The sequence below is a fragment of the Sarcophilus harrisii genome, chromosome X, assembly GCF_902635505.1.
Source record: "Sarcophilus harrisii chromosome X, mSarHar1.11, whole genome shotgun sequence".
NCBI classification, from domain to species: Eukaryota; Metazoa; Chordata; class Mammalia; order Dasyuromorphia; family Dasyuridae; genus Sarcophilus; species Sarcophilus harrisii.
The window spans coordinates 37,671,416-37,694,697 of record NC_045432.1 but is presented as its reverse complement, the minus strand read 5'-3'; the positions used below and the strand labels follow the sequence as shown (position 1 = coordinate 37,694,697).

General features: G+C 38.1%; 1 protein-coding gene and 1 pseudogene across 4 annotated transcripts in view; one reads left to right on the top strand and one right to left on the bottom strand.

Annotated features, from left to right (window-relative positions):
• The window catches only part of GPC3 (glypican 3), a 702,925-nt gene that overhangs the window by 310,564 nt on the left and 369,079 nt on the right, over window positions 1–23,282 (top strand). For both annotated transcript variants that reach the window (XM_031945271.1, XM_003774804.3), the window contains one exon: window positions 20,080–20,774. In XM_031945271.1, the coding sequence (XP_031801131.1) occupies window positions 20,080–20,774 (695 nt within the window). The remainder of the gene's footprint in view (window positions 1–20,079; window positions 20,775–23,282) is intronic.
• On the bottom strand, window positions 12,762–15,826 carry LOC100925825 (annotated as a pseudogene). Of its 2 annotated transcripts, none has more exons than XR_004230704.1 (2): window positions 15,457–15,826; window positions 12,762–14,700 (listed from the first exon to the last, which is right to left on the bottom strand). The product of XR_004230704.1 is annotated as a PC4 and SFRS1-interacting protein pseudogene, transcript variant X1 (transcript). The 2 variants fall into 2 exon arrangements; XR_004230705.1 differs by lacking the exon at window positions 15,457–15,826 and adding an exon at window positions 15,267–15,359.

Below are 23,282 nucleotides of genomic sequence, written 5' to 3'. Positions count from 1 at the left end.
ATTGATTGATGTGTTTTTTTATATCACCACAGTTTCCTCCAGTATCTTTGCCTGTACTCTTCACAGAGTGCTAGCCTATAAAATAATATTTTTAAAGATAAAAGAAAAGAGAAAAAAATGAGAACATTGATCAACATGAAAAAGCCTGAAAATATATTGTGCAAAAAACTCCCATCTCTGCAAAGGGATGGATTAGGAGCTGTATTCTCATATGTCTTATTTTGAGCCAAGCTTATTCTTTGTAATTTTGAACACATTTCATTTTTTATAATTGTTCTTTCCATTTACATTATTAAAATCATTGTGTATATTAGGGATGTCAAACTCAAAGAGAAACAGATTCCTATATGCTAATTTAGAGAACCACAAATTAATATTATCTATGTTACATCATATTTTCATTTTTTTGTTAAATTTTTCTTAATTTTATTTTAATCTGATTCTAGCCTCAATCAAGAATATTGCAGACTGGCAGCCAGCAATGAGTTTGTTATCTCTGGTTTATATTGTTTTCTTGGTTCTATTTATGGATTCTTGTAGATCTTTCTATGCTTCTTTATAATCATCCATTACATTAATGTGCCTATTTGTTTAGCCATTCCCCAGCTGATAGGCATCTATTTTGTTTCCAATTCTTTGCTATCCCCCAAAGTGCTGCTATACATATTTTGGTGTTTTTGTTTAGTAAAGCACTCTCCAAGTCAGAGGATATAGACATTTTAGTCACCGTATTTACATAATTCAAAATAATTTATATAATTCCAAATAATTTACATAATTCCAAAACATTTATGTAATTCCAAATCATTTACATAATTTCCAAAACTGTCATGCTGACTCATAGCTCCACCAACAATGCAAAAGTGCATCTATCCACAACCCTTCCAATACTATTTCTGTATTTTGTTGTCTTTGCCAGTTTGTAGGGTGTGAGATAAAACCTCAGAATTGTTTTAATTTGTGTTTAATTTGCATTTTATTAGTGATTTAAAGCATTCTTTCACTTGGTTGCTATATATTTACAACCTTCTTTTGAGGATTGTTTATTCATGTCCTTTGACCATTTATTTATTGAGGAATAATTTATGTGCATCTATACATATAAATGTACATATATACATATAAACATACATATATTCATTTATATATCATGTATACCAAACCCTTAACAGATAAATTTGAGACAACTTGCTTCCCCCACCCCCACCCCCATTCCACTGCTTCCTTTCTTATTCTAGGAGTATTAATTTAGTTTGTGAAGAAGCTTGTCAGTTTGTGGGAACAAAGTTATCAATTTTGTTTTCTGTAATTGCTTCTAACTCTTCTTGGGTTAAAATGGATCTCCCAGCCATAGTTGTGAAAACTATATGATCTGAGTCTCTTCTAATTTTTTTTTTTATGGTGTGATGTTTAGTATTAATGTGAAATATGACATGAAGTGTTAGTTTAAGCCATAATTTCTGCCAGATCACTTTCTATTTTTCCCCAATAGTTTTTATCAAATAGGGAACTTTTTCCTAAGTAATTTGTGCTTTCTAGTTTATCAGTAACTGGATTATTGAGTTTCCTTGTTTCTGATTCTCCCTTATCTAGTTGATTGCATTGATTTATTTCTCTCTCTGTCTCTTTGTCTCTGTTTCCTTCTGTCTCTCTCTCTCTCTCTCCTGTCTCTCTGTCTTTGTCTCTCTCCCCTCCCCCAATACCAGATAGTTTTGATGACTGCTGCTTTATAATATAGTTTAAGGTCTGGAAATGCTATTTCCCCTTTCTCTCTACTTTTTTTCATAATTTCCCTTGATGTTTTATATCTTTCATTTTTAACAAATTCTGTTAATATTTTGTCAAATTCTGTGAGATATTCCCTTGGTAATTTGGTTATAGCATTAAAACTGTAAATTAACTTTGGTAATATTGTCATTTTTGTTTGTCATGTGTACTGAGTATTCCTCTAGTTATTCAAACTGTTCTTTATGAATTGATACAAATATTTTAATACCTTTGGTAAATTGATCCTCTGATATATTATGCATTTTGTAGCTGTTTGGAACAGGATTTGACTTTCTGTTGCCTCTTTAATTTTATTATTGTTGTATAGAAATCCTATTATTTTTGAGGATTTATTTTGTAGTCTGATATTTTGCTGAAGTTATTGTTTCCATCAGTATCCTTAGATTCCCTAGGATTTACAAATAAATAATCATGCCATCAAAAAATTAGATATTTGTTATCTCCTCTTTACCTATTTTTGTGGTTTTAATTTCTCTCTTACCTTATTGCTATTGTTAGCTATCAACTCATAGGAGGGGGGAAGGATAAGCATTTTTGCTTTTTTGTTGTTGTTAAGTCATTTAAGTTGTGCCTGACTCTTTGTGAACTCATTTGGAGTTTTCTTAGCAAAGATACTAGAGCATTTGTCATTTCCTTCTTCAGTTCATTTTAGAGATTGGTAAACTGAGGCAAATAGGGTAAAATGACTTGCCTAGAGTCATACAGCTGGTAAACCCCTGAGTGCAAAATTGAGCTTTGCTTTATTGATGCATTTATTGTAAAAAAAAAAAAAAAGTCTGTTATGTCCCTGTTTCAGAAGATGCTTGCTTCTGGTTTTAAATAGATACTTTTTATAATATTAAAAAATCCCTCTATGTCTATATTTTGTAGATGAATGTTTTACTTCACCAAAAAATATTTGGGATAATTTTGTTTTTAATGTGATTAGCTATGTTGTTCATTTTTTCAATATTTAACCATTTTTTTTCTTATCCCTGAAATAAATACAACTTGGTCGTGATGAATGACTTCTTGGATGAATCATTATAGTTTATTTGACAGGATTTTATTTGAAATTTTTGAATCAATATACATTTAAAATATTGATCTACGGTTTTCCTGTGCTCTCCTTGGCTTAGGTAGCAGGACTTTATTCTTTGTATAAAAGAAGTCAGGTAGGGTGCTTTCTCACTTGTTGGGAATAATTTGTACAGGACTGGCACTAATTATTCTACTTAAATAAAATTTTGATAAAATTCAACACTAAGAGGATTTTTTGGTAGTTTATATAAGAACACTTTTTACCCTGGAGGTTGGATTATTTAGTATCTCTATTTGATTTTGTGTGAGTTTGGATAGTTTATATTTTTTAAAAGTATTATTTAATAATAAATCTAATAATAAAAGTACTATTTAAAAAGTATTTCTCTGCTTTTTATGTACTCATAGCTGTGGTGGCATATTTCAGATCAGAACTACATAGTTCTGATCATAAGGTTTTGTTGGGATTTCAACTTGTACATTTACTATTTTGTTAATTTTTATTCCCTGTTCATTTTAATCAGATCCATTAAAGATTTATCAATTTTATTGCTCTTTTCAATTTGTTTATCATTTCTATAGGGTTTTTCATTTCCAGTTTATCAATTTCTCCTCTAATTTTTGATATATTCTCTTTTCTGTTTATTTTAGGTTTGTTTTTTGTTGATTTTCTGATTTTTAAAATGCATGTTCAGCTCATTAATCCTTTATTTTTCTATGTTGTTACTGTATGTTTGTTCTGCATCCCAGAAATTTTGTTTGTGGTTTTATCATCATCATTTTCTTTTATTTAATTATTGTTTCTGTGATGTCTTTCTTGACCTATTTATTATTTAGGATTTCATTATTAAGTTTCCATTTGGGTCTTTGTCTTTTGTTTGTGCTCCCTAACTGAATATTCTTTTTAAAATTAAGTTATGGTCTACAAATGATGTGGGTACTATTTCTGCTTTTTAATATTTGTTTATGATCTCCTCGTCCTCTAATTCATAGGGTTTTTTTTTAAAGTTCCATGTGGTTCTGAGAAATATGCATATTATTTAGCAGTCCTGTTTAAAGGATGCCATATATTTTAGCTCTAGTTTCTCCAGCAATTTGTTCAGTTTTATATTTTCTCTTTTTTAGTCTTTCTGTTAAACTTACAACAAAACTAAGAGTGGAACATTGATATCACTTGCCACTATTGTATTACTTTCTACATCTTCTTATCAGTTCATTTTTTCTTAACAAAACTAATTGTCAAGGCGTTTTAAGCATATACGTTTAATATAGACATGGGTCTGTTGCTTTGGTGCAATGTAGTTTTCTTTGATTTTTTTATGTTATGAATCTTTATTTTTGCTTTCTCTGATCACATGATTGCAATTGATGCTTTTTTGAATTTGTTGATATGCAGTAACTTTAGTTTTTGCTAACCTTTCATTTTTATTTTAAGTCTTTGTTTTTTAGGTGTGTATGTTGTAAGCAGCAGATGCTGGGGTTTTGTTTTCTTATGCAACCTGTTACTCTTTCCACCTTTATTGGACTGTTTGATTTATTCACATTTAAATTTATGGGGTTAATATTCCTTTTTTTCCCTAATTAGGATTTCTTCCACTTTAAGGCAATCCTATCCCTATTTGCTTTCTTCCTTTCACCCTCTTCTTTGTTATTTGTTTCCCTAGTTTTGGAATTATCCATAACTTTATTAGTTCCTTCTTTCTAGTGATTTAATTCTTCTCCTTTTTTCCTCTCAGTTAAGTAATTGAATAAAACACCTTACTCTCTTCAACTTATTTTGTTCATTAGTTTTCAAAATGTAATTTTCTGCATGTTTTTCTTTAAAAAGATTTCCCTCATAATTTATCTTCTCTTTCTGCCTAGTGTAGATATTTATTCTTTGACTTATATTCTTTATTCTTATATATTCCTTCTTTAGTCTGTGTACTCCTCATGGAATTAAAAATTCTAAGGTAAATATTTTGATTTCCCTTGCTAAGTAGTTTCTATGTTATTGACTTGTTGATTTTGCCACAGGCTCCTTTTTTCTGTTGTGTCTCACTCTTAGAAATAAAATATCTATTCCTGCAGGTTATAGAGAGGATAGAAAGTATTACCCCATTGTAGGATTTTTTCTACATTCATTACTACCTGTTTGCTCTTCTTGTTTTCATTTTTCCCCATTTGCAACAAAATCTCCTGTCTAGGTTCATGCCTTCCTACTCTTTGAGATATCACTTCCTCAGAAGATCTGATTCTCCTTCTCCTAAAGCTTGTTGAGTGGTCTCTCTAAGCACCAAATCTCTACAGATAATATTCATTCAAATGTCCCCATCTCTCATTATAAAATCTCTCTCTCTCCCCTCATGGGAGTGTTCTTCAGTGGGATTCCCTCTCACCATTGAATCAAGATTTTCCCATTCTTCCAGTTATATTCTCTCCTTTTGTCTCCTGACAAATTTTACTGTAGGTAGAATTCCTTATTCCTTAAAGGCTAAAGCAGTTATTTCCCTTTCGTTGTTAACCTTTGACTCAATGTGGGTATATCACTTATTCCCTTCTGCTTCCTCTCCTCTTTCCCTTTTATGTGCTTTCCTATTCTTATATATAATTTCCCCCCTTCAATTAATTCACCTGGACCCAGGGTTTTATGACTCAGTGGTGTTTCAAGTCTGTTTTCCCACAATCACTTCTGTTTGAATTTTACTTTTCTCCTTGTGTACAGTTAGGTAGAAATCTCTTTATGGCTCTTCTTTGTTATTATGTGGTTGTATTTGTTGTTTTTTATTCCATAGATGGCTTTTTTTTTTAGATTTCCCCCCTTCTTTTTTGGTGTAATTATTTTTGCTTTCTTTGGTTGTGGTATTCATTTAAATTTTTTATATTTCTGTTATTTGAGGTGCTCGTAAAGAAAATAATTTACTCAAGTCTATTTTTCTTTGTAGGAATTCTTTAAATGCCTCTTTTTCATTGAATGTTCATCTTTTATTAATAATTAGACTCAGATTTGCAAGGCATGTCATTTGGCCTTGCAGCTTGAGTACCTTTGCTCTTCAGAACACATTATTCCATTTCTTCTTGTTCCTGGAGGAGGATGGGGTGAATTCCTTTCCTTGATATTTGAAGGTCTTTCTTCTAGTTGCTTGTAGAATTTATTGATTGTCATTAAAACTGTTAAGTTTATTAAGTATTCATTTATAAAATAAGTTTTTCCCCCTCTGGAAGCAACCTAAATATTCTTTTGACTGGCACTTTTATTTTTCAGAAGTTCTGCGTATATTTCTTGCATTGTACTGTGCAAGTTTTTTTTTTTTTTCTCTTGTCACATTTTTCTAGGACATCTATAATCCTTAAATTATCTACACTGTCTTCAAGATCAAGGTTTTGCTCATATGACAGTCATGTTTTCTTTTAACATAGCTGCTTTTTGCTTCTCTTCTTTCAGATTATCTTTTCTTTCTGTATATTTGCATTACCAATCAGTTCTTTCTTTTATTTCTTTGGTGAGTTGTTACTATGGACTCAAGTCTTTATGGTCTGGTGATTATTTTTGCCATCTAGGCATATATTCTGCTTTCACAATCCTTATTTATTTTTTTTCCTGAGGCAATTGGGGTTAAATGACTTGCCCAAGGTCCTTATTTATCTTTTAAACCATTCAGGAACATTATTCTGTGACTGTCCATGATCTCATGGACACCCATATGACCCTCTACTTAGAGATGTCAAATATGTGGCCTTCATGGGACCCATGACATTCTCAGGTTTGTCCTGAACAGAATTAAAATAAAGTTCCTATTTTTCAAATCAGTTTTTATTGCTATTCTCTCTCTTTTATTATTACACTTCACCATGTGTATTTTCCCTACTCCTTCCAGAAAGCCACTCAATATGACAAACACTGCATATTTTTAGAAAGGGGGAAAAAAAACTACATTACAACTGACCAAGACATTGAAAACATCATAAAACATGTGTAATGTACTATACCCGTGGCTTTCTCACCTACATGAAGAGGTAGATTTATTGTCTATGTCTATATTTTTTGTTTGCTTATATCTCTTTATAATTTTTGTTATATTTACTTTTAGTTTTTTGGTGTGTTGTTCTTTCATTTTAAATTGTTTTAGTCACTGTGTATATTGGTTTCTTAGTTCTGCTTATTTCACTCTGAATCATTTCATATAGAACATTCCATGCTTTTCTGTATTCATCTTACATCTTTTCTTATACACATTAATATTCCATTACATTCACGTACCACAATTTGTTTAACCATTCAGTAGATTATGATAATCTATTTTGTTTTGTTTCTAATTCTTAGCTAACACAGAAGTTTCATTATAAATATTTGAGCATATGGGGACTTTTTTCTTATTATTGATGACTTCCTTGGAGTATAAGCCCAGTAATGGAGTCTCTGATTTAAATGATGTGATTTTAGTCACTTTATTTGCACAATTCCAAATTTCTTTCCCAAATGGTTGTACCATGTCATACTCCACCCACAACATTTTACTCTACCTGTATTTCCACAACCCCTCCAACATTAACTGTTGCTATTTGTTGTCATTTTTGCTAGTTTGTGGGGGTGTGAAGTGAAGCCTCATGATTGTTTTGATATATATTTCTCTTCTTATTGATTTGAAGCATTTTTTCATGTGACTGTGAATATTTTATATTTCTTTTGAGAACTGTTCATATCCTTTGACCATTTATCTATTAGGGAATGGCAATTAGTCATAGATATGTATATATATAAATGTTTATATATTTTTTTTATTATTATAACTTTTTATTGACAGAACATATGCATGGTTAATTTTTTACAACATTATCCCTTGCACTCATTTCTGTTCCAACTTTTCCCTTCCCTCCCTCCTCCCCCTTCCCTAGATGGCAGTCAGTCTTATATATGTTAAATATGTTATATTATATGTGATGTAATATAATAATATGTGTGCAGAACCGTACAGTTCTCTTATTGCACAAGAAGAATTGGATTCAGAAGGTAACAATAACCTGGGAAGAAAAACAAAAAATGCAAACAGATCACACTCATTTCCCAGTGTTGCTTCTCTGGGTGTAGCTGATTATGTCCGTCATAGATTAATTGGAACTGAATTAGATCTTCTCCTTGTCAAAAATATCCACTTCCACAAGAATACATCCTCATACAGTATTGTTGTTGAGGTATATAATGATCTCCTGGTTCTGCTCATTTCACTCAGCATCAGTTCATGTAAGTCTCGCCAATCCTCTCTGTATTCATCCTGCTGATCATTTCTTACAGAACAATACTATTCCATAACATTCATATACCACAATTTACTCAACCATTCTCCAATTGATAGGCATCCATTCATTTTCCAGTTTCTAGCTACTACAAAAAGGGCTGCCACAAACATTTTGGCACATACAGGTCCCTTTCCCTTCTTTAGTATCTCTTTGGGATAAAAGCCCAGGAGTAATTTTTATATATCTTAATAACAAATTCTTCTCAGAAAAATTTAATAGACTTTTCCCCCATTCAAACACTTCCTTTTTTATCTTTATGCATATTAATGTTGTCTGTGAAGAAGTTTTTCAGTTTTGGTAATCAAAGTTACTTATTTTATCTTTTGTAATTGCCTCTCTCTCTTGTTTGGTTAAGAATATATCTCCTACCCATAGCTGTGAGAAGTACACAATCTGTTCGTTTTCTAATTTTTTCATAGCATAATATTTAGTGTTAAGGTCACATATCTATTTAGAATGTATTTGTGAAGTATGGTTTAAGGTGTTGCCCTAAGCCTCATTTCAGCCAAACTCCTTTCCAATTTTCCCAGCAATTTCTATCAAATAGGGCGTTTGTTCCTAGGTATTTTGTTTTCTGCTTTATCAAATGCTGCATTATTAAATTCTGTTGCTTCTGAATCTCTCTTCTCTGTTCTGTTGATCTATCTATTCTTTAACCAATACCAGATGGTTTTGATGAGGTCTGAAAGTGCTATTCCCCCTTCACCCTTACTTCTTTTCATTGTTTCCCTTGCTATTCTAGATCTTTTGTTTTTTCAAGTGAATGTTGTTATTATTTTTTATCAATATCTGTAAAGTAACTCCTTGGAAACTTCATTGACATAGTATTAAAAATGTAAATTAGTTCAGATACTATGATCATTTTTAACATATTGCCATAGTCCTGGCATGGGTAATGAATATTCCTCCAGTTATTTAAGTTGTTCTTTATGTCTTTAAGAAACACTTTGTGATTTAATCTATGTAAAATTTGTATGTGCTTTGGAAAGTTGATTTCCAAATATTTTATGCATTTTGTAGTTATTTGAAATGAGATTTCTCTTCCCATTGTTGTTTCTTGTGTTTTGTTATTTTATAGACTTTTTGAGGATTTATTTTGTAACCTACAACTTTGCTGAAATCATTTAGTATTTTTGTTGATTCCCTAGGATTTTCCAAGTGAACCATACTTTTGTCAGCAAGCTGGGATAGTTTTGCATCTTGTTTATCCATCTTTATTCCATTCATTCTTTTTTTGTCTGATTTTTATTGTTAGCATTTCTAGAACTATATCAAATAGTAATGGGGAAAGTGGGCATCTTCACTTCCATATTTGTTGGAAATGGTTCCGGTATATTTTCATTGTATGTAATCCTTACTTTTGATTTTGGATAGATGCCTTTTATGATATTGATAAAGGATCCCTCTATATCTATACTTTGCATGCTATTTAGCATAAAAGAATGTTGCACTTTGTCAAAGGCTTTTTGGTTTTTAATGTTACATTGATTATTTTCCTAACATGGAACCATCCCTGGTATAACTCCCACTTAATCATAATGAATAATTTCTTAAATAAATTGCTATAGCCTGTTTGATAAGATTTTGTTTCAAATTTTTAAGTCAGTTTATTAATGATATGATACTATAGTTTTCTTTTTATGTTTATCCATCCTTGGTTTAGGTATTAGGACTATATTTGTTTCATAAAAAGGATTCTCGTAGGGTGCTTTCTCAATTTTTCAGAATAATTTATGGAGTATGAGTACTGACTGTTCTTTAAAAATTTGAGAGAATTCTCTTGGAGTATTTCCTTTGGCAGTTCCTTTACAACTAGATCTATTTCCTTTTTTGAGACTGGATTTATTTAAGATCTCTCTCTGGTACCTTTTATTATTCTTTTCAAAGAACCAACTGAAGTTAAACAATTTTTTTTTCTGATGGTTTTGTTTCCAATTTATCTGTTTCTCCTCTAATTTTAAAAATCTCTTTGTGATTATTTTTGGTTTGTTTATTTGTTGAATTTTTAATTAAAAAATATATACTCAGTTCATCATCCCTCTCTTTTTCTATTTTGTTAATGTGTGATTGTAAGAATATGATTTCCCCCTTGGGGACTGCTTTAGCTGCATCCCAGAAATTTTAATGATGAAACATTATCATTTTCTTTTATATAGTTAATAGTTTTTATGATTTGTTCTTTGACTCATTCATTATTTAAGATTTCATTGTTTAGTCTCCATTAGGGTTTGTATCTTTTGTTTGTGGTCCCTGAGCTAATTTCTATTTTTATTGCATTATGATTAAGAAAAGATATATTGACTATTCTGCCTTTCCCCAGTTGTTTGCAATATCTCTGTGCCATTATGTATGGTCAGTTTTTTGTAAAAGTTCCGTAAGGGGCAGAGAACCATGTATATTCGTTTGTGGTTTCATTTGGAAAATGACATGTCTTAATTCTAGTTTTTCCAGCAATTTGTTTAGTTCCATATTTTCCCCTTTGTAAAATCAGTTAGACTTATCCAAAACAGACTAAGAGATATCGAAATTTCCTGTAACCATTGTGTTACTTTTTGTGTCTTCTTGAAACCAGAATAGTATTTCCTTTATGGATTTCTGCATAATAGTTTCATTTCCATTTTTTAAAAATTGTGTTTGCTTTGATAGCTTGATGGCAACTTTCACTTGGACATAGTAAAATCTCCCCCATACTTTTAGTTTTATCTTGTGGATGCCTTTGTTTTATAAATGTGTTTTCTTTTAAGCAACAGATTATAGAGTTTTGTTTAATGCATTTACATTTAAAGTTATAAAAGTTAGGTTTACATGTTCCTTCATCTGTTTCTAAAACTTTCTTTTTTTCATGTTATGTTTTCTCTCCTCTTCTGCTGTAAATACAGTATTATATTTTAATTTATTTTAGTTTTTAAGATGACCCTGTTTCTACTGACTGCTTCCCTCACCTTTACTCCCCCATTTTCATTTGTTACCTCTTTCTCCTTAGGCTTTTATCAGTTCCCTATTCTCTCTTTTTAAATCTGTTTATATATTTTCCCTCTTCTTTTTTCTTCTCAGTCAAGTAGTTCCTCCCTTCCTCTTCAGCTATCCCTGTTTCTTTTTAAAATTTTCATTTTTTTCTCCCTTTCCAGAAAAATTTTCTCTTACTCTTTTAATTTTCCATCTTCTCTTCCTGTCTATTCTAGACTTTCATTCTCTGACCTTATATCTAAACTTATTGCAAGGGCACCTAGGAATGAGTTCTATTAACATGCTTTTTTGATCCTATCATTTCCCTAACAGAAAACCTATCAGCACTTATTAAAAATCAGAGGCATCATGTTATAATGTAAAGTTGTGGACTTAAAGTCCAGAAAGATGGAGACTCATACCTCAAATCTACCACTTGCTACTTATACATCCTTAGACACATCAACCTCTCTAAGCTTCTGTTTCCTTATCTGTAAAATATGAATATTACTACTACCTCAGTGTTTGGGGAGGGAATCTTGGCATGAATGGAGTTGCTTTTCAAAAGTAGGACTATTTTCATTGTATAGAAGCAAAGGAGACCCAATAGAAAATGGAAACTTCACAGAGCTCATAACTAGGCTGAAACAGATTGCCAACAATCTGTTGCTTGCCAAAATTTGGTGGAATATCTGGAAAATGGGGGGAGGAGGTGTCATCCCTTGCCAACACAGAGTTCAAGCAAAGGATGAGATCTGGGATTTTGCACTAGTGTTGGTGAAATATTTAAAGACTCTCAGGAAGCCTTCCACTGTATGGGATAGATCCCTGATGGAGGATTTAAGGAAGGCTATGGACAAAAGTGGCACAGAAGGTATGAATGAGCCAGGTAGGTGGCATAGTAAAGCGAGTGCTGGGCCTGAGGTCAGGAAGACCCAATTACAAGTCTAGCCTTACTTTTACTAACTGTGTGACCCTAGGTAGTAACAAAACCTCCGCTTGCTTCCTTAACTGGAAAAAGGGGACAGTAATAGCACCTGTCTTCCAGTACTGTAGTGAGGATCAAAATGAGATGTTTGTAATGTGCCTGGCCCATAGTAGGTGGTGAAAAACATGTTTATTCCCTTCCCTTCCCCCTAGTTTTTACCCTTTATGCTATGCTTTTAAGAATTAAGTAACACCTTGAAAACTCTTGTCCCTCACCCTCTGATTTTTCTTTAAACCAGTTTAATCCCACCCAAGACCACCCACTTTGTTGGTCACCTTGGATCCCCTTCTTGGTCCTGGAGGCCTCCGTCTCTTCTTGCTTCTGATCTGGACACCGCTTTCTCCATCAGGCCCCAAAGTTTGAACTCCCCCCTCCCAAACCAATTATAGTTTGTTGCAGGATGCTCCAGCCACCTCCCCATGTGGGATCCTCCCAGCCAGGGCCCTTTCCCCCCCCCCCCAGGAAAAGGGAAGTTTTCCATTTCACCCCCAAGATTCCCTCCACCCATGCAAGTTCCCGGTTCTGACTCCATCCAGGGGCCAGTGTTGGAAGGTACTCTATCCCAAGGGTGAAGGTTGGCAGTTAAGACCTTCCCAAACAACATAAAGTTGTTGGTAACTAAGGGACTCCCCTGACCATTTTGTGGGCCCCCAACTATTTTGTGACCCCCTCCTCTGCCTCCCCAGAAGAAACCTCCTCCCCAAACCCAAAAATCTCCCAGAAATAATAAAACCAGAGAGAGTTTTGCTGAATAATTTCTACCACTTTAATTTAGCTGTACTAGCAATACTAAGTTAATTCCAATTTAACCTGTTTTTCAAAATAGTACCAAATATCATTTAGAAAAGTCAAGGATTTCTGTAAACAAAAAGTACAGCCACGAAAACAGTAAACAATTAAAGCGCAAAGAAACACCAAAGAAAGGGCACAACTTGCTTCTTTTCAGGGGTGCAGTAGATGACAATTCCAGTTCAGTACCTAGCTTAAAAAGTCACCTTTTTAAAGTCTCCAATCCTTGATGTAGAACTCTCTCTTGAACTCAAAGCTTGTTTTAAAAAGTCACCTTTTTAAAGTCTCCAATCCTTGTTGTAGAACTCTCTCTTGAACTCAAATCTTGTTGCTTTCAAACAAACAGTCCCTTTTTGAAGCTAAGTAAAGAAACACCTGCGGGAAGGGTAGAATGTGCCTCAGAAGAACTTATTTAACAGTCAAAACAAAAGAAGATAAACACTAAAGTTCTCAAAAACTTTTCAATACAGGTACAAGACTTTTTCACTGGGGTGGGAAAAACAGGCATCTGGGTGTCACAGGATGGTCATCTCTAGGATGTTTCGCTTGAATTAGCTTTGTTCTGAACTCCACAGATGGTTTTTCTTCTTTTTTCAAGATTTTTTTTTTACTGAAGGTTACAGGCAGTTTGGGGTTCGGCCTCCGCTTCCTCCTCTTTCTCAAACTGACCCTTTAAGGCGCCCTTTCTGTGTACAACTTCAAAGTTCCGAGATAATCTTCTTTTCCTTTCACCTTCTTGTTCTTCCCCCTCCTCCTCAGAGTCGGAGGGGATGACACCCGAGGCCATGGTTGGTTTCACGAGTTTTCTTTTTGGGTCAACTTCTTTCTTCATTTCTTTCTTGCCAGGATCTTTTTTGGGCTTATCTTCTTCCTTCTCACTCTCCTCCTCCTTTCTCATCTGCTTTTTGGGGGGCTTTTCTTCTTGCCCCTTTTTCTTGCCCTTATCCTCCTCAGAAGCCCCCTCCCCTTCGCCAGGATTGGTCAGCTTGTACATCTTGGCCTTCCCTTTGGGGTTGTTCATCCTAACCGCGGCAGGGGTAGGGGAGGGAGGGGGCCAGGGTTTCCCCTTTTTGGGGCTCACCTGAGGAGTCATGGTGGTGGTAGATGTAGTGGCCTTGGCGCCCTCGGTCTCCTCGGCTTCCACGGCCTTCTCGGCTTTTCTCTTTCTCCCTCTGGGAGCCCCCGCGGTGGACGAAGCGGCTGAGGAGGACGCTGAGGCTGCAGCTGCAGACTTGGGGGGCACGCCACCGTACCTGGGCTTCCCCTCGCTATCTCCCTTGGAAGTGGTCCCCTCCTTTTTTCCTCCTTCCATCTCGGTATAGGCAACGGGGCGCTTCTTGAAGGGTTTCACTCGGGGGTTGTGATCGATCTCCCACAGACCTTCGTTGAAGCCTCGTCTCTTGTTGGGTTTGCCGTACTTGGCCTTGTTCTCCGAGTAGGGGAAGATGTCTTTGGGAGCCAGGAAGGCCGTCTCGTGAGTGCCGAAGAAGAAAATGAGCAGCTTGTTATGCGGGGGTTTCACCACATCATCGGGTACCTCGTCGATTCTGGCAGGCCAGTGGGGGTAGCCCTTCATCTTGGCGAAGATGAGATCTCCAGGCTTGAAGTTGTAAGTCATGGTGACGGCCGCTGGGGCTGAGCCGCTGGAGCCCGATCGCTGATACGGCAGGACTGCGCGGTACCGGGAACGGCGGCGGCGGCGGCTGTGATCGGGCAGGGGCCGGGGCCCGAGCGGCGGCGGCGGCGGCGGCGGCGGCGCGGCGGCGGCGGCTGCGGTTGCTGCGGCAGCGGCGCTGGCCACTGTCTCTAAGGCTGCGGCAACGAGAAGGCCGGAGCCGAGAAGCCGGCGAGCCGGCCGGACGCTGGCAGCCTGGGAGAAGCGGCGACAGCGACTGATGAGAGAGAGAGCGAGAGCGAGAATGAGAATGGGATCGAGCAGGCGCCGGCGTTAAGAGGCTGAACCTGAGCGAGTCGGCAAACCGCTCCGCCCGCCGCTTAGCCAGCCAGTCACTCAGACTGCGGGGCTGACTGGTAGGCAATGGAACAGGAGGGCTTTTATGCGCCTGCGCATTCCCCGCCGCCGTTGGCGTGGCCGTTGGCCTTGGCCTTGCGGGGCTGGACTCCCCCCCCCTCCCTTCCCTTCTCACCCCCTTCGCATTCTAACCGCCCCCGCGAGCCGCCGCGGAGAATCGCGCTTGCCCCTCCTCCCCGGGGTGCGATACCTTCCCGTCTCCCCCATCTCGTCTCGCCGCTCCCCGCTCCCGTTTCGCCTTTCTCGGCCCCCCCCCCCCTTCCCGGTTCGCCCCTCAGCCTCTCCCGTCTCCCCGCTCCCCGCTCCCCCTCCCGTCTCCCCGCTCCCCCTCCCGTCTCCCCGCTCCCCGCTCCCTCCCGTCTCCCCGCTCCCCCTCCCGTCTCCCCGCTCCCCGCTCCCCTCTCCCTCTCCCGTCTCCCGTCTCACCTCTCCCCTCTCCCCTCTCCTTTCTCCCTTTTGTGCAAAGCGTCGGTACGCCGTGCTCCTGCCCGAAGAGCTGTGCTGCAGGGACTTGGAGACGTTTGTTCCCCCGCCCCTCGGCAAAACTCCTGGGGAAAAAAGCCACCCCCCCCGCCCGCCTCCTCCTCCTCCCCCTCCCCTTCCCCAAATAACACACCTTCAGAGAAGCTTCCCGGCCGATCCTAGGAAACGAAAAAAATCAGTGCTCCGGTCCCGCGGCAGTCACTGGCGCTTCTGAAAACCCAGGTTGCAGGAGGGGAGAAAAGCTGAGCATCCCTCTGCACCTGCTGCTGGTTGCTATGAGGCGCCGGGGGAGGGGAGGGGGGCTTCCGTGAGCAATTACGTGCAATGCAGCTGCTTGGCCCCCTGAAGTGGATGGGAATGGCACATTCTAGACAAATCGGCTCGCTAGCTGGCCCTCCCAAATTTACGTCCCACCTCCAGCCGATCTTAGGGTGCACAAGCTTCCCCCCTATTCCTGGAATGCACTGGAAAATCCACGGCTCTGCCTGTCAAAATCCGGAGCTCCTCTGACTCCACCCCCACCCCCACCCCACCCCCTCTTGGCTTGTTAATGCACTGTTCCTGCTCGAACGATTTCGTATTTACTTATCCTTATACCTGTTGTATCGCCCCAATAAAAATGGTTTGTTTTTGTCTTATATATCGCCCCCCCCCAACACCCAATATACTACCTTGCACGGAGCAGCTCGTTTGGGGAAAGAGGGGGCGGCGGCAGGGGGGGAGGGAGAGGAAAGGGGGAATGAATGGAAGTGGAGTTCAGACCTGGGATTTCAGTGGCACAGGAAGCTCTATCAATGCAGATCAGAAATTCGTCAGCTTAGGCTGTTGCTTCACAGCACCGAGACGTTTAGCAACTGGCCCACAGACACACAGCCAGGGTGTGCCTGAGAAAGCCCTTGAATCCTGCTCTTTCTGAGTGAGCACGGTTCTCTATTCAGAATACCATGCTGCATTGCTCTCTCTCTTTATAATCATTTAATTTAATTTTATGTGTTAATCTTGAATTTAAACAGCAGAAAAGGGCATTTCCACACACACAAAGCAGACAGTGAAAAAGCATGTTCTAGGAAACCACGGGTCTCCATTACACTATTTTCTAGCTGCCTCTCAATAAAACTACTGTGCTTTTTTAACAAACATTTAGTGGGAAAAATAAAGGAGAGCAGGATGGAATTTTAGCTTCATATATTACTTCTCAGGAGCATTGCTATTGTATACATCGACTACTATACTGCTATTTAAACTACATCTACAAAAAATAATAGTAATAACAGTTAACGTAGTATTTTATGTTAGAGATTTTAGAGCAGTTGTGTCAAGCTTAAATTTTATTTTAAAAATTAATTGTAAAGAAATCAAAATACTATATCATGATGATCCATATTGCAGTTGAATGTACACAAAATATAAACTTGCACATCACAATCCTCATCATCCAGCATTTACATTTAATTACTAAAAAAACACAACTACTTTTTGTTTCATCAAAGAGAATAGCAAATTTTTACCATTTTGAAAAGTGAGATTTTGGGGGTTTGAAAAATAATTGGAAATACAAGTAGAAAGTTTTTCAAGTAGTTTGTATTTTTGCAAATGCTACAGAGGCCATTTAACCTTTTGTAATTAAAGAATAAAAATTGGATTTTGTTATTTTAATAGCTTTTTATTTTTTCAAATACATGCAAAGAGTTTTCAACATTCACCTTTGCAAAACCTTCTGTTGCAGATTTTTCTCCCTCACCTGCTCCCATAGACAGCAAGCAGCCCAATATAGGTTCAACATATGCAATTCAAGGACAGAACTTTTTAGTATTTTTTATTAAAATAATCTTGCATCCAATTTTTATATTTTAATAGTGTATAGAAGTAGAAAGCATATACATATTTTATGTCTATGTGCACAAGTACATATATACACATTTTATATTTGGCACACACATATATAGACACACTCATGTGTGTATGTGCATATATACATGTGTGTGTTTTGTGTATATGTGTGTATTGTGTTTTACACTTAGAAAAACACTTTACACCATTATCTCTTTTGATCTTTACAATTGACCCCGGGAGGTATGTGTCATTGTTGTTCTCATTTTAAAGATAAGGAAACACAGAGGCTGTGGTGAGATTCTAACTTAGATTTTCCAGACTCCACTTCCAATTTTCGATCTATTAGACTGAGCTGCATTCTTATTGGGAATTTTCTCTTTTGGAGACCTAGTAGACTTTTAAAGTCTCTCCTTTATATGTTTATTAGACAGTCAAGTCAGGGCACCTGAGTGAACTTTAACTCTGCACAAGACCATAAGACAGCAGCTGTAGGCTATAGTCCCAAGGACTGCACCGGCTCCTCCCTCCCTTTGAACTTTCTGAAGGCAGCAGGTAAGAAGCAGGAAAAGGCAGATTCTCTGGGTTGATGTCAGTCTCTGACATCAGAGGCTGGACCATTTTACATTGCCTGCAGAACTGGTTGTTCCTAAAGCAAGGGAAGAGAAAGTCAGAGTATCTCTCTCTCTCTCTCTCTCTGGCCATGTCTCCTGTTGCAGGTGGCTTTTCTCTTTGCAGCCCAAATGCTGTATTTCTGAGACTATCTTGTATTAAGCTTCATCTTTACTTCCACCTCCTGAGCACTTAACTGATCCTACCTGTCAGATCAGAGAGCATAAGAGCCTGATTGCTTCTGACTCAAAGATCTAATGGGTCCAGATTTTGTAGAGTCAAAAATTGGTAGGGAGTGGAAACATACAAATCTAGAAATAGTTGAGTGTTCTCCACTATAATTTGATTGCACTTTGTAAATAACAGATAACAGCTCGGATTTCTTTCATGCCTTCAAGTTTACAAAGCACTTTGCTTCAAGACAGGTCAGCGTGAATACTCCCATTTTACAGAAGATCAAACTGAAACTCAAAGGAGGTGAACTGTGAGCTATTATTAAGTGTTGGAGACGGATTCAATTCCACATCTCCTGATTTTAAGTGCTGACCCCCCTCCCCCATTTCTCAAAAGCAGCAGACCATCCTAAATTAGCATTGGAAGAAGCCTGCTGACTTCCCTTGCCATCTTCTTAACTTGCTTTGAATATAGTAAGCCTAGGAATACAAGGACAGTGTTTTACAACCTTGGGGGAGGGGGAGGAGAGAATCTGGGCCAGATGGTGAGAGTAAACTGGAGTGGCCCTTGTGTTTTCAGTAACAGGGCTATTGGGCTAAGTGAGCCCAAGAAGCTGTTGGAACACTGCTTTCTAGGCAAGACACAAGGGGAAGTCATCTGATTTTTCAAGGCTCGTGAATTGGGATTGTCTGGAGCACATCTGTCATGGACCTTTGCACTGTGGAAGTAAGCTAATGAAAGAAAAGACTGAGTCGAATGTAAATGACTTAGGCAATTGGACGATTGGTTGATTTGCTGTTTTGCTTTCTCTCGTCACATACAAACATATATACACACTTGTTTCTTTTCCAAATATTTTCTTTTTTTTTTTTAAGGGGATGTAAATACGGGTCTTTAAAGAAAAATAATTTGTGTCTAGTGTTTGTCAGACAGTTTGAGGGGAAACAAGATGGTGAAACCAGTCTCCATCTCTAGCCAATGGCACTAATTGGCCCTTATGGCAAGTGGTAGCAACAGCAGATGTAATCATGAACAGTGGTCTCCATAGAGAAGCCACGTTCCCTAGCATTGTGGAAACTGAGTGCCCCAAAGAAGCTTAGTTATCCTTCCAGCTGTTCAGCATGAAAATACTAGAGGTGCCCTTTGAAATCTCCTCTACATTCTTGATGCCATGTACCAAGATGGACAGATAGGTGCGTGGATTTGCTTTCCATCAAGCTACCTTTTCTGTGGAGAAATTCTATTTCTAGTCCTGACACTCTAATCTGTCAGTTCACTCAAAAGTTATCTAGAGAAAATCTACAAGGAATGATTAAATTCTTGATAGCTCTTATGTCTGGGTCAGGGCTCACTTTTCCTCCAGGGCTTCACAAGCTTAAACTGCTTCATGAGGTTGTATGGTGTTAGTTTGTGGTCAAGTCTTTATCTCTGTCTAAAAATGAAAAGGCTGAAAGTAGAATTCTTATTTAACCAAATAAATCAATAGGGGAGATATAATTTCTCGTTTAGCCTATTTTTTTCATCAATATTGTCACAGAAACTAAAATGCTAACCGGAATCCTGGTTGTCGTCGTGTGAAATGTTGTTGTTTGTCCTTCGTTTTGGAAAAGCACAGTGACATCAGGGAGGCGATGCCATGACTTTTGGGTGAATTGTATTGAAGTGAGAGAGGGTTGGGCAAGGTCTCTGGCCCCACTTTCCCCTCCAAAGCCATTTGGGGCCAATGGCCAGATAGAGATCAGGACGACTGGAGATGCCCTGGATGAAATGGGAGACCCTGGCTTTTTTAAGCTACGGTCTACAACAGGTCTCAGTTTGATTGCAGCAACCTGATTAAGGCTAATTAGCGATTAAGGCAAATAATCTCCTTTCACCTAGTCCAAAAAAAAAATCTAAATAAACATAATTTGTATGTTTAAGAATTTATGGGTGAGTCTGATTTTTGACCTTCCTGTCCCATAAATGATATCGCTTCCTAGGGGCAAATAAATACAGGAGGATGGACAAAACCAAAGTTGCATATGAGTTGATGATTTTTAAAGGAAATTGTGCTGTAATCACCATGCCAAGAGAAACATCTCTAATTAATTTGTACCAACAATTTTCTCATCTGGATTTGTGGGTTTTGTTTGTTTTGCAGAAGCCTTTGAGATTGTGGTCCGGCATGCCAAGAACTATACCAACACCATGTTCAAAAGCCAGTACTCCAGCATGGCTCCCCAAGTTTTCAAATTTGTGGGTGAATTTTTCACAGATGTCTCCCTCTACATCCTTGGCTCTGACATCCACGTCAATGATATGGTCAATGAGTTTTTTGACGGATTGTTCCCTGTGATCTACTCGCATCTGATTAACCCTGGTTTCCCACAGCTCTCCTTGGAAATGGTTGAGTGTCTCCGGGGAGCAAGGCGGGACCTCCAGGTCTTTGGGCACTATCCAAAGATCATCATGACCCAGGTGTCCAAGTCACTGCAGACAACTCGAGTCTTTCTCCAAGCCCTGAATCTTGGAATCGAAGTCATCAACACAACTGACCATTTAAAATTCAGCAAGGACTGTGGCCGGATGCTCCTGAAAATGTGGTACTGTTCTTATTGTCAAGGACTGGCGCTGGCCAAGCCTTGTGCTGGCCACTGCAGTGCTGTAATGCAAGGATGTCTGGCTAATGTCGTCGAGATAGACAAATATTGGCGAGAGTACATCAGCTCTCTGGAAGAGCTCGTTAAAGGCATGTATAGGATCTATGACATGGAACACGTCCTACTCAGTCTTTTCACCCTGATCCGAGACTCCGTCCTGTATGTCCAGAAGAATGGAGGGAAGCTCACCACTACAGTGAGTACTTCAAAAACCTTTAGTGATGAAATCTGGCTTACCCACTAATGATAGGGTATCTGGTGAATTGTGGGGTGACCTTGTTGGTGATGGAGAGAAAAGGTCCTTTGACACTATACTGTGCAGTCTTCCCTGACTTTGAAGCTTGAAATGTGTTTATAAGGAAGGGGTTAGAGTCCCTTAGAGAACATTTGCACAGAGCAGATGGCAAAAATCATTTTAAAGCCAGATCTATGAAGTTAGCCTGGCATTCCTTTAGCTTGGTTATTACAAATTCTTAGCATTCTGATTTTTTTTTCAGTGCATTATCCACAATTACTTACAATTTTACAGGACAATCTCACTGTGTGCCCTTCTAATATGTCTTTCGTAGTCATCTTTGTAGCATAGATCTGCACTCCTATGCTCAAAAATATTCAGTGGCTCCCTGTTGCCTACTGAATAAAACATATATTCTTTAACCTGGTATCCAAGAACCTCTGTAACCTTGAAGACCTATGAACTGTACTTTCTCCAGTCTTTCCTTGTATTCTCTTCATGTACTCTGTGCTCTGGCCAAATGGAGCCCCTTTGTCCCTGGAGTGCCATCAGGGCTCTCCTATCTCCTTTTCTCCTGGTTAACTAGGTGCCCTGTGTCTGAAATTGTTCCCCCTCCTCCTTCCCCCCTGCCTCTCCCATCCTTTCTCCCTCTCTCTCCTCTTCCTTCTTCTTTCTCTCTCTCCCAGTCCTTCCCTCTCCTCTTCTCTTTCCTTTTCTTTCTCTCCCTCCCTCTTCTTCCTTCTCTCTCTTTCTCTCTCCACTTCTCTCATTCCCTTCTTCTCTCCTCTCTTCCCTTCTCGCTCTCTCCTCTCTTTCCCCACTCTTAATTCTTACCCATTTTCTAAAGCCTAATTTACATATCACCTTTTCCCCCGATTCCTCTGTCAGCAACAGCTTTCACCCTTAGACTTTACAGAATTCTTTGTTATGGAGTTCTCTGGTGCCCTTAGCACTTTCTCCTGTGGCGCCTCATCATCTGAATAGAGACTAGTGAATTCAGGAGGGTAGGATCCCGGTCTTATCTGAGTGCAGTGTTCTGCATAGAGGTTTTGCAAATGTGTTGATATTCAAAGTTACTGCCCCAAACATTAAAGTTACCTTTGGGAAGCCTGGGTATAATAGGGCACTGAATAAATGGGTTCCAGGAATTCATGATTTCCTTGGTGAAGAGAACTTGCAACCCCAAGGGGATTTTCATTGAGGAAGTAGTTACATTAGGTGACTTGGAGGCCCTTTCCAACCTTTAGGCTAGGTGATTAGCATCACATGAATTACTCTAGGTGTGGAGGGGAACTCTGGGAGACAAGGGAGACAGAATGGCTACTAAGGAGCTACTCAAGTTTGCCTCAGCACTCTCCAAGTTCTTTAAAACAAGAACATATTGTACAAAGAATGGAAAGATCCTCTGTACTAATCTCATCCTTTAGTAGCATGTCATTTCCCTGATTGCCCTCTAATCTGAACACCTTTCAACAGATTTGAGAAAAATAAAAGTCATGGACTTTTGAAAGAATTCATATTTCTCAATCTCTTGGGGTTTGCAGAGCTCTTTCTGAACGGCCCAGAGAGGAGGTCAGGTGGTACAAGTATGATTGACCTCATCTTTGGAGGAGGATTAAGGCTCAAAAATGGGAAACGATTTTGTCCAGGGTCCCACAGTTGGGATTTACACTTGGATATCCTGATTCCAAGTTGAATGCCATTTTCACCATACCATACTGCTTCTTTTCCCCTAAAACTCCCCCAAACAGAACTAAAACCCCCGAAAACTCAAAGCCACTCAGTGTCTATCCTGCCACCTGAAGAAAAGGAATATTGGGTTTTTGTTTTTACTTCTATGTACCCCAGCACTTAGCCTTATAAAGAGTATGTGATTAATGTTCATTGAATTGAATAAGAAGACTAAAACAAATATTCTGTCTAAGAATATTTGGGAGATATATCTCGCCACCAACACTTGCCTCCATTTTCCCCATCCCACCAATGCTTTTAAAAGAGAGTAAAAGAATTAAATGAAAAATTTGGCTCAATTATTAGATGAACAATTATTGGCATATTTTATTTTCATATCACTCTAATTTCCAAGTGTAACTTCTCTCTGCCCAAACACAGAGAGCCATCCCTTATAATAGAAAATAAAAAATAAAATTGGGGAAAGGAAAAGAACTCAGCTAAAATAACCAATATTTTAACTGAGCCAGCCAATATATTCAATATTATATCACCACATCCTCTCACCTCTACAAGAAAAGGAGGGTGGTATTTTTTAACTGTTTTTTGGAGGCAAGCTTGATCAATAAGATTACATAATGTTTAGTTTTTCAATTTTGTTCACGTTCTTTTCATTTACATTGTTATGGTCATTGTATATAGTTTTCCCCCTGATCCTTTTTGTTTATAGTTCATATGTTTTTCAAGCCTCTGAATTATTCAGGTTTCAATTATTAGAAATTTATGGAAAATTTAAAG